We start from the raw sequence: 12,169 nt of genomic DNA, 5'->3' as shown, positions 1-12,169 counted from the left end.
CAGGGAAATGCAAAAGAAAGTTTGGGTCGATAATTTCTCTCTCCCTGAAAAGGATGTCTTTCAGAAATAGTCGTACCAAAGAAATGCTCAGAGCTGTGAGTCAAAGCATTAGTGGTTGAGCCATTATTCTGTGCAGGCATATGGATACACATTTTCAGGATCAGTAAAATGTAGAAGTATTATTTGTAATAACAATATATTTTAGGATAATGGCAGGACTATAATCACCAAAAATCTGAATTCTAAGGAAAGATTATGACTTGACTGGAAGAGAGATTGACACTTAGGAATAAATCTGTTCTTCTAAAGAATATTTAAAAAAAAAAGCACCTTAAAATACTTCCTTGAAGTGCAAAAGACATGGAAATCAGACTTTCTAGAATAAAGCATCAGATACCCATATTCAAGATCTCTATCATACAGACAGTCTCTGGGAAGTGGTGTTTCTGGTGCATTCTACAGTCCTTTCATTTTGCATGTACTGTTGTCTGACTTTTTCATATTGATTTTTGTTTCCCTTCTGCCTCTGTCCCTTGTTTTCTAGCTCTACCCTTGTTGTCTCTTTCATGTCTCTTTTTAACTCATGCCTCTGTCCTGTTCTTGCCTTCTACATTTTTTCTTTCTCTTTTTTTTCTTCTTCAGAGCAATTTTTTTTTTCCTGTTCACCTACTCCTTCTGCCTTATAGAAACTATAAGGCTGTTCCTTCTGAAAAAGAAGTGGGACTGGGTGGTAGTTAAAGTCAGTTATGCTGGTACTCAGTATTAACATTTAAACATATTTTCCCCCCCTTTATACAGCATTCACCTACTATTTCTAAGCATTCTTGAAGAATTATCCTAGGGAAATACTTTAATGCTAAGTGCTTTTTGGCCCTTAAAACTGCTCTGGTAGATGAATTAGGGCAATGCATTCATTTTTAACCAAAAAGATGTTTTTTTCCATCAAAAGTCTCTTTGAAAGATAACTTCACTTGAACTCTTTAAGGAAGCAGTATTCTCAAAGAGTTACAGTTTATCAGTTAAAATATTTCATCCTAGTTTGCTGCAGCTGGTATCAGAAAAACATACATGTAGCCTGAACGTTAATCTCTACTCAGTAGTGCAGGGTAATGGACCAGTAGATGTGCTGTTGAATAGTGGAGACTACTGGTAGAACTTTGCCTGTTCTGCTCCTGAGCCAGTATGCATGGAAATGAGCAGATGGGCTTCTCTTATATTCATTGTATATCTCTGTTAAAAGCTTAGGGCATGATTGTTACTGTGGGATCTCACTGACAGCTATGCAAAGCCTTTGCAGAGTCAGTTTAAAATGACAATAAATTAGAATGGTAGCTTTTGCCATCTTTGCACAGGTATTAGTGACAGCATGGGTGTCAAAGAGTGTATGTTCTACCTTTGCTTTAGGAGGATGTTCTTTTGAAGAATATAAAAAAGATATTGAAGTATTTTCTTGAAATGCAAAAGACATGTAAACCAGATTTTCTAGAATAAAGCATCAGACACTCATATCACAGAATCACAGAGTGGTTAAGGGTTGAAAGGGACCTCTGGAGATCATCTAGTCCAACCCCCTGCCAAAGCAGGTTCACCCAGAGCATGTTGCACAGGGTTGCATCCAGGTGGGTTTTGAATATCTCCAGGGAAGGAGACTCCCCGACCTCCCTGGGCAGCCTGTTCCAGTGCTCTGTCACCCTCAAAGTAAAGAAGTTCCTCCTCATATTCAGATGGAACTTCCCATGTTTCAGCTTGTGCCCATTGCCCCATATTCAAGATCTCTACCATATATGCCTCAGTAGGAATGTGAATATAGAAGCACAAATGTTCAGGAATCCAGGGAAGTCTTGGGAGCTACATCTTCTCAATGTGTGCATCTTTGTTTGTAAGAGGTGTGGGTAAACCAGTGTTGTCCTACTTTTACTTTCTCGTGGGTAGCTACTTATTTCTGAATACGTGGGCAGGCAGCAGTCATTGGGCTGCTTTAGTCTCCAACCTCCTAGTTTCCCAAACACAGAATTTACACCCTGTCTGATTAATAATCGGATTAGTTTTATTCTGGAATTTAAAAACGTTGATTTATTTAAACCTGTTGTCTATATACTACTGTAGGGCAGAGCTTCTTAGCTTCTTCTCACTCCATATAGCCTCAATTAGGAACGTACTACCACTGCACTGCCCAGCTTCTCCAGACCTTCTGTTTCCTTGAACTTTCAAAATTTCTTCTCCTTACTAAACATGTTAAAATAAATTAAGCTTTTTTTTTTAAGTATAATCACTTTTGGATTCTTAAATATTTTGAAGGTGCCAGCTGTAATGCAACTATCGTCTATAGCTTATAGTAGAAAAGGATACTTGTGGTCAAAGCCATACCATATTCTGAACAGCCATGCACTCTCAGCTTTGGTTGTATTTTTATCCAAGTTAGATGTGCCCTGCAAAATAAACAAACGCATAAAGTGAAAAGCATTTTTATAACATAAATAAAACATGGAGTTCCAATATTAAAAATAGATCAAACCAAATTACAATTAACTGCACTTTTTTTTTTTTTTACTTTTAAAAAGCTTCTTTGGCACACAACTGTCATCTCTGTGAATCAGCTCAGGAGCAAATTGGTTCACATAGCACACTTCTCATTGCTATATACTCATTGGAAGAGTGCAGCATTTATTCTTATTAATTATTCCAATTTTATTAAGCAGCTGAGAAGCACTATATTCTGAGACCAATAAAATGGTATTTCAATTTAATTGCCATTGTGGGATTACTTCAGTTTACTCCTACAAGATCAGATGCTATTTGTGTACGTCTAGCAAAATGTCATTCCCAAAGGGATCGTGATATTCTAATAATTATGATACTACTTTCCTTTCTGTGCTTCTTTCCAAGGGGAGAACACCACAACTTGAGTCAACAAGACTCAAAACGCTGCTTTCCATTCTGCAAGCTAATTCAGGGGCATGCTGCACAGGTAGAGAGATGGATTGTCCTTTTACTCAGGGTCATAATTTGGAATAATACATTAGAAACAATCATCTGTACACAGACAGCCAGTTTGGTCATACTCTGGGCATCACATCAGTACCAGTGGAAGAATTAGTGGAAAATACATTCTTATACTGTCTCTATAGAGATTAACATAGCAGAATTTGAGATACCTAAACCACCTGAATAAAATTATGCTATTGACTATCTTTGTTTATGGGAAATCAGTTAAAAGGCCCACTGCTGTAAAAGCTTTTGCCTTTTTTTAATAGATCAGCTTTGTAACTCTGATTAGTGATTGTGTTCTGTATTCTGCTTATCAGAGTTAGCTTTTGGTGTTTATACTCTGAATGCATGTGATATGGAACCAACTACTTTTTATATATTTTCTATACAATAATATATATTCTGTTGTATGCATTACGCAATTCAGTTCTTTCAGAACTAAGTTATGATAGTCCATCAATAAATAAATGGCTACGAAATGAGGCTATTATTTCTTCTGTTTATGCTTATGTTGTGATAATGATTTGATGATAAATGCTTTAAGGAAAGGCAAGGCAAGGCAGAACTGGCACAAAGAAACTGAGAGATGCCTTTGATGATGAGGTCATGGTATGGTGAAGTCCAGATGCTAATTACACATTAAAAGGCTCTATACCCTTGCTAGTGAAGGAGCCCTGGGTTTCAGGTCCTACAACTTGAACTGGAAATTGCTGCTAGTTGACTGCCAAAATTACTGGTTAAGTCAGTACAGAATAGAGCAGAATCAGAACTCCAGAAACAACCGTGTATATGGAAGACTCAACTAAATAAATTAAATTCCTTCAGAGAAGAGAAAGTTGAATTGGCAGAAGGGAAGAAGGGAGATCAAAATGAAGAGGTAGGAAGGGAAAAGGGTTATACAGCCATACAGCTGCTATTGCCTCTGACATAGTACTCATGAGGTGGAAGGTGTTCAAGGACTTTTCTGCCCCTAAAAAATCCAGGTATGGTTACAGACATGGATTGAGAGGTTCCCACAGCAAGATACCCCATGTCCTGGTAGTTAGAGTGGTCACAGAGGAGATAGATTCAAATCTCCACAGCAGACCTTGTAGCTTCCCAATTCTGGCTGAGTACTCTGGCTGAGAAGGGGGGAGCCTACAGGCTTATTTTTCACTAATTTTACTCCCTTTTGAACATCTTATTCTTGAGAAGATATTCAGTTCTTATTTCTGGTACAATCTCCCCTAAGCTTCAATTAACGACACTGAGAGTTGGCATGTGGTTTAACGTTCATCTGGGCGAGAGCTTTAACCGGCAGTGGGAGATAATGGCACTTGATATGTTATTTGTCCAGGGATATATGCAAGAAAAACAGCTGCTTTCACTGTGAAGACACACTAACAAAGGAAGAAAATGAAAAGCAGGTAAACTAAATAAAAACATCATATTAGAAATAAAGGGAAAGAAAAAAGACAACAAAGAGGGGAAATGAGAGAGAGATGAGATGAAAGAAAATTAAAAGAAATAACTTGACATAAATTGAATAATTGTGATAGGTACTGAGTTAAAGCAAAGAGGGCTACAGGGAATGCAACAGAGATCTGAATTAGTAAAAAATTGAGATGTCAAATACAAAAAAGTCAGACAAATGAAAATAAAATACCATGGGGCGGGGGCGGAAGGGGGAGGGGCGGGGGGGAAGAATAATCAGAGCAGAAAAACTATCTTCCAAGGTAGAAGTTTACTACTCTAAGGAATGGCGACTTGGACAAGATAGGGCATGAAAGGTGTTATATTTATTTACACCTTCTGCGTTGTATTGCTGAGTTTCGTCAACAAAGATAGGTGTTAACTCACAGGGCACACTTGGGACACTGGATGTGTTATTGTTATTCATAAACTTGATTATTTTCATTTTTAATAACAGAAGGAGAAAATCAGATGCCTGTTGACTTCTGAAGAAATCAGGTTTTCACAAAACATGTATTCAGTCAATTTTATATTGTATTCAGCATTCTATGACCTTTGATAATTCATGAGTGCTGCAAAGTAGAAAATTTCTGAAATGATGTATCTTTAAAATTCAGTCAAGAATAGATTAAGATTAAGGTTCTGTGTCCTGGCCTTGGTCAGAATTTGGGGAGAGACATTGCAAGAATTCCTACCAAGATGCTTAGAAGAGTGATATTAGTGATTAGTCCCCTCAGACTCAGAATAAATCAGTATCTTGGCATGGTGCAATGGACTGTTACGCTAGCCCTTTTAATAGTGACTGAGTTAAACTAAGGGTATGGTCAGATATGAATAATATTATTTTTCTTTTTCTTTTTCCAAAGAAACATTAGAACAGGCACCTGAATTCCATTCAGTTTCAATGAAGATGAGACCCTAAATGCCTTCAGATATGTGCAAATGTGTAAATGTTAAGAATACTCAGTATGTAAGAGAGATTAAAATTCTGCCTAGTGATAACTTTAATGTATTTTCAAGTGAATAGAGTATCTTATTCGTGTCTTGCCCTAACTTTTCTCCATTTATATCACTGCTGAATGATTTCAATTTCAGTTCACTGAATCACAGAATCAACCAGGTTGGAAGAGACCTCAGGGATCATCGAGTCCAACCGTTGCCCTGACACCACCCTGTCAACTAGACCATGGCACTAAGTGCCATGTCCAGTCTTCTCTTAAACACATCCAGAGATGGTGACTCCACCACCTCCCTGGGCAGCCCATTCCAATGTCTAATAACCCTTTCTGTAAAGAAATTCTTCCTAATGTCCAACCTGAACCTCCCCTGGCGAAGCTTGAGGCTGTGCCCTCTTGTCCTATCGCTAGTTGCCCGGGAGAAGAGGCCAACTCCCACTTCACTACAACCTCCCTTCAGGTAGGTGTAGACTGCAATAAGGTCACCTCGGAGCCTCCTCTTCTCCAGGCTAAACAACCCCAGCTCCCTCAGCCGTTCCTCGTAGGACAGACCCTCCAGACCCTTCACCAGCTTGGTCGCCCTCCTCTGGACTCGCTCCAACATCTCAACATCTTTCTTGAAGTGCGGGGCCCAGAACTGAACACAGTATTCAAGGTGCGGCCTCACCAGTGCCGAGTACAGAGGGACGATCACTTCCCTAGACCGGCTGGCTACACTATTCCTAATAGAGGCCAGGATGCCATTGGCCTTCTTGGCCACCTGGGCACACTGCTGGCTCATGTTTAGCCGGCTGTCGATCAGCACCCCCAGGTCTCTTTCCACCGGGCCGCTTTCTAACCACTCTTCCCCCAGCCTGTAGAGCTGCATGGGGTTGTTGTGTCCGAAGTGTGAGACCCGGCACTTGTTCTTGTTGAACCTCATGCCGCTGGTCTCGGCCCATCTATCTAACCTGTCCAAATCCCTCTGAAGGGCCTTCCTACCCTCCAGCAGATCGACACTCCCACCCAGCTTGGTGTCATCTGCAAATTTGCTGAGGGTGCACTCAATCCCTACATCTAGATCATCTATAAAGATATTGAACAGCACCGGCCCCAGAACTGAGCCCTGGGGAACACCGCTAGTGACCGGCCGCCAGTTGGACTTTGCCCGATTCACCACCACTCTCTGGGCTCGGCCATCCAGCCAGTTTTTAACCCATTTAAGAGTCCACCCATCCAAGCCCCGGGCAGCCAGTTTGTCTAGGAGGATGCTGTGGGAGACAGTGTCGAATGCCTTACTGAAGTCTAGATAGACTACATCCACAGCCCTGCCCTCATCTACTAAGTGGGTCACTTGGTCATAGAAGGAGACCAGGTTGGTCGAGCAGGACCTGCCTTTCATGAATCCATGTTGGCTGGCCCCGATGCCCCGATTGTCCTGCATGTGCCGTGTAATGGCACTCAGGATGATCTGTTCCATCACCTTGCCTGGCACCGAGGTCAGGCTGACAGGCCTATTGTTCCCTGGATCGTCCTTCTGACCCTTCTTGTAGATGGGCATTACATTTGCTAATTTCCAGTCAGCTGGAACTTCTCCATTTAACCAGGACTGCCGGTAGATAATCGAGAGTGGTTTGGCAAGTTTGTTTGCCAGTTCCTTCATTAATCTGGGGTGAATCCCATCCGGGCCCATAGCCTTGTGGGTGTCCAGCTGGCACAGCAGGCCACTAACCGTCTCCTCCTGGATTACGGGAGGTTCACACAGTCCCCCGTCCCTAACTTCAGGCTCTGGGGGCCGAGTCTCCTGAGGACAACCAGTCTTGACATTAAAGACCGACGCAAAGAAGGCATTGAGCACCTCTGCCTTTTCCTCTTCCCCTGACACTACACTACCCTCCTCATTCAGCAAGTGGTGGAGGCTCTCCTTGACCCTGCTTTTGGTGTTGATGTATTTGTAAAAGCTTTTTTTGTTATCTTTGACTGTAGCAGCCAAATCAAGCTCTAATTGAGCTTTGGCCCTTCTAATCTTCTCCCTACAGGACCTGGCCACGTCCCTATAGACCTCCCAAGTTACCCGACCCTTCTTCCAGAGCAAGTAGGTTTTCTCTTTTTCCTTAAGTTCTAGCCTAAGTTCTCTGTTTAAGTTCTAGTTGTGCACTCTGAAAGAGCATGTGGGATGGTATTACCTAGAAAGAGGAACACAGTGTTAGGCACTTTTTTGCTTTCACAACTTGTCAACTGTAGCGTTGCTTCTCCCTAGTCCTACTGCTGTTCCACTCACCACGCTGAAGCACAGGTTCTGTCTCTGTGTGTTGACCCTCTATAGATTTCTACTGTTGTTGCAGGCAGTGCTGCATTTGAAACAACACCATATATGTATGACAAAAAATGAGAGTGACAGATGAAAAGCTGTTGCTTGTTAAATGGCCTCCTTCAGTCTCAAGTTTTCAAGTTTACTATGTACTTAGGTTTCCATGTGAAAAATACCTGAAAAATATTTTCAGAAACCTGACCTACTAGAATTGAACATTACACATTCTCCTTTTTTATTCCAGGGAATTAAACATTGTTCTGAGATGTCTTGTTTCCATAAATGCAGCATTTAGAAGGTGATAAATAATTGGATTTATCAAGGAAATACTGCTATTACTTTATTAGATCTCTCAGGCTATCTTCGCATTTATTAATAATTTTCTTCAAAATTCTATAACATTTTTAGTTACAAAATTTTCATGAGTGCATGCACATTGAAAAAATATATATCTTCTCTCTTTGTACAATAAAGATACTTTACAGCTCCTTTTTATTTTCAACACACTTATTTCAAATATTTTAATCTATAACATTATTTTTGACAAACATGATCTGCCAACAACTGAACAGTTTTTAATTCAGTATGTATGTCTAAAATTCTGACATACCTGGCTTGCAGCTTCTGTTTTTAGATCTTCATCTGGATCTACACCAACTCTGTTAAAAAAAAAAAACCAACAAAACAACAAAAACAAAAACAAAGACATATGGTAATGGTCTGATGTCTATTAGAGAGCTTTGAAGATAGAAATATTTCTCTTGTGCCACTCATTTCCTGCTAGGTGAGAAAGGCAGAGAAGAGCTGGCAAAACATTAAGATCACTTTTTTAATCAAGGAAGTTCTTAGTAAGTTTTTAGGAAACTTGAGATTCTTTTTTACTGCCACTCATAACACCTGAGATTAGATCTTTACCCTGGCTCTGATCCATATCTGGGGAGATACAATTAAGTTATTAACCTGTGCTATGAAATCCTTAATTACTGGCAGAAGAGAGGTGTTGAGGAGGAACTGGAGTTAGAGAGGTATGTGGAGGATAGGGCTGCAGGACTCTGGTATTTCTTGGCTGTGCTGCATTGTGGATAGCTTGTAGCATTTGGAAAGGACTTTACTTGGCACACCAAGGCACGGGGAAGCAAACCAGAGGGGAGAGAAGATTGCAGTGGGTGATGTGCAAGAAGATGAGAACCTGGGTGGCATTTTACTAATACAGACAGAAAAAAAAAAATTGGCTGTTGAAAGTGATGTGGTGGAGGAATTGGACATATTTTGAATATGGCTTATCCTTGGAACTGAGGAGAAATGTAGCTGAGATGTTATGAGTTGAATGACAGAGGCTTTTGCTGATGTTCACACCAAGAAATTCTGACGCCCACAGCTAGGGTGACCAACAGCCCCCCAATGCCTCACAAGCACCTGCACGGTATCAGGTCCATTGTGCTAATACAGAATTTACTGATGCAAAGAAAATGTGCTCTTTCACTAGATGTTCATTTAAGGCCACTTTACTGGTTTTCCGAGAGTCTTCCTTCTTGAGTATATTTTGCTTTCAGTAATAACACATCTAAATGGATTTAAAAATACTATTTAATATTAACAATTACATACCTCAGCATTCTTTCCTGAAAATGTTATGCATGCATTCTTATTCCTACCTCACTACACCTAATTCCTTCTTCATTACACCTAATGACAGGAACTATATGCAAAGTAGATGCTTTTTATATGTAAATACTGAATGGAAGAGAAAAGACATTTGTTTCTATCATAACTCTTGAGCTTCAACAAGTCCTTCAGGCATAAATATTTCTGTCTTTTTATTAAAACTAACTATCCTTTTGCTGACTCAACAAGGAGACAATGGATAGCTGTTTCTTTTCCTTTTTTTTTTTGTCCTATTGTTCTTTAAATTGCTAGGAAAAGCTTCTGATGGCACTAATTTATTCATTAGTTTGGAGTAAAGCAAGTTAGGTATTTTCCATTTCATTAAAGTGCAAACATTTACACGGGAAAAGAAAAAGAAACATTATGTAGAGGTTTAACCATCTGACATTAGATTTGTTATTGTTGTGTACAGAACAGTGGTGTCTAGGACCTTATCCATGCTCGGCATTGTAAAACTAAGCAGTGTGAGACAGCCCTGCACTGTACAGCTTAACTCCAGTAGGATAGGAAGGCCGAAACAATGGCATAAATGCAGGTGCAATGGTCCCAAACTCATAAAACAGGTCAGAATCAGAAAGAGAATCCCAGCCTCCTAAACCCAATTATATGCTCTGTTTATTAGACGACGCTTATTTGCTAGATGTGTTCACCGACAACACTACTTGGCCAATACAGAGAAACACCAGCAGTACAACGGTTAAGGGTCTGCACAGTTCTGGAAGTAAAAAAATTCAAAGCATTTACGCATGATAGGTGCAGCTGAAAGGCTGCAGCACAAACTTCCCCACACTCTCTTCTCCTTAATGAGCTTGACTTGACCGCAAAGAATCAGTCTCCTGGGACAGTAGTAATTTAGCCTTCATGCAGTTCTGAACTTACTGGAGTTGAGAAACTGCCAGTTCTGACTGTGTGTGTTGGAGTTGTGATGCGTTTATTATAGAATGAGCTAAGACAACAGAAAACGTTTCACCTGGGACTAAAAGGACTGTAATAGCAAATGTGAAAAAGGGTGGGCAACGGGGCCAACAGGAACCAGAGTTTCTGGCCATGATATAGTTTCACTAATGGTAATACAACTGCTAAATAATCATTGACAACAGGAATCCACTGGCATAGAAAAAAAAAATCTGAATTTACAGAGTTTTGCAGAATTTGTGGTATGCTTAAGCTTCTCTGCATGTATAATTTCTAATCCTTATGGTTACAGAGATAGCTAGCTATTTTGCATTGTTTATTCTGTAGACAATAGGCTATTATAATATGGCACATATAAAGATACTCACATGAAAACTTAATGGGAGTATTACATTTAAAGCCAGTAAAACCCAGCAATAAGTATCTAACAAATCACACTTCTGTCTTAGATTTTTCACATATGAAAAAGAAAATAAGGTTTCTATGCCCCAGGAATGTCACAGAGCCACAGCTGATGCTTTCCTTTGGCCTGGTCTCTACTCTCATTTAAAACACAGGGTCAGATGCCATTGCTGTTTTTCTCATGGAATAGCATCTCGCTACTTGAAATCAGTGTGGATAGCACAATCTTACCTATTGATTTAAAGTCCCTTGGGAAAAGGACCAGATTGCTCTTTGCATTCTATGGGAGAGTTTTTTAATGCGTTAAAATAGCAATATATTTTTGTGATAATTTGAACATTAGCAATTTTATTAAGTATGTACTAAGCAGATTCAGTTCAGTCAGTTCTGAAATTGAGGCTAATTATTTCATATCCAAACACAGGCTTGGGAGTCTAACATCAGGCACCTAGCATTGAAAATCATGGTCTGCTATAATTAGCTCTGATATACTTGACATGAACTAGAATGTTATTTTTAAATTGCAGATGTTGAAAAAACAAAGCATAACAAATTATATGCGACAGTCAAGACAACTGAAATTAAGCAGAGATATGCACTTTCCAGTTTACATCCTCAACTTTCTCAGAAGACCTGCTATATCTAATGCTATTGCCACTAGAATTTGAAAACTTAAAATTCATATAAACTACTATAAAGGCCTGTAAGAAATAGTCTATTGTTAATACTTGTATAAACATTTTTCCCCTTTTAACCTTCTCAGTTTTCCATTGCTGTAAGAAAATTTAATGGATAGTCAGAAAAATATTTTCTTAGTATTTTTTCTCTATTCTTGCTGTCAGCTTTGTCTCTTTTCTCCTGTTATCTTGTTTTACTCCTTGCAGTCTCTCTTTTCCATCCTTCTGTCCCACTTTCCTGGTTGCTTTCTATCCCTTGTTCATTTCTTCTTGGGTCTTCTAAATATTGTATGCTTTTATTTCTGCCTTTCTATTTTCGTGTCTTTTAATTCTATACGTTAAATATTTAGGATGACTTCTCTTCCATGAAAACAAATACAATGATTTTTTTAATCAGATCTATATTACAGGGGAGTTTTATCTACTCTATGGATTTAGATAGGCTTCAGTAATGTCTTAGATTCAAATGCCCTAGATATGAAGGAATTAAAAATCGTGAAAGCTGCTCTGTGTTGTTCTTTTTTCTTTGGGTGTTTTTTTTGGGGAGGGGGGTGGTTTTTTGTTTTTAAACAATGGCTGGATCAAAACCTGGATTCAGAGATTGTTCAAAGTTGCTATATTCATAATCTGGAAGTGAAGCTTGTGACTTCAGCCGGTCTCTAGCAATTAGGCCTAAGCGTTGCTAGGATCTGTGCATTAGCCTGCAGAAGTACCATTTACAGTTGATGGTATTTAAATCCCCGTGTGCTATCAAGTGCATCATATTTTTAGCTACAGTCAGAATGCATTTGGTGATAAAAGGAGGAATTTGTCACTGAATACAA

At 39.4% G+C, this 12,169-nt stretch overlaps 1 protein-coding gene across 1 annotated transcript in view; it reads right to left on the bottom strand.

Moving 5' to 3' along the window:
- SLC9A9 (solute carrier family 9 member A9) overlaps nucleotides 1-12,169 on the bottom strand; it is a 210,455-nt gene that overhangs the window by 50,946 nt on the left and 147,340 nt on the right. Inside the window, exons 13-14 of the mRNA XM_068406383.1 lie at nucleotides 8,297-8,345; nucleotides 2,350-2,429 (exon numbers count right to left, since the gene is read on the bottom strand). Coding sequence (XP_068262484.1) covers nucleotides 2,350-2,429; nucleotides 8,297-8,345 — 129 coding nt within the window. The remainder of the gene's footprint in view (nucleotides 1-2,349; nucleotides 2,430-8,296; nucleotides 8,346-12,169) is intronic.

The sequence above is a fragment of the Nyctibius grandis genome, chromosome 8, assembly GCF_013368605.1.
Source record: "Nyctibius grandis isolate bNycGra1 chromosome 8, bNycGra1.pri, whole genome shotgun sequence".
In the NCBI taxonomy this organism is placed as follows: domain Eukaryota; kingdom Metazoa; phylum Chordata; class Aves; order Nyctibiiformes; family Nyctibiidae; genus Nyctibius; species Nyctibius grandis.
The sequence above is the reverse complement of the archived record's forward strand: the minus strand, read 5'-3'. Positions and strand labels throughout refer to the sequence as shown.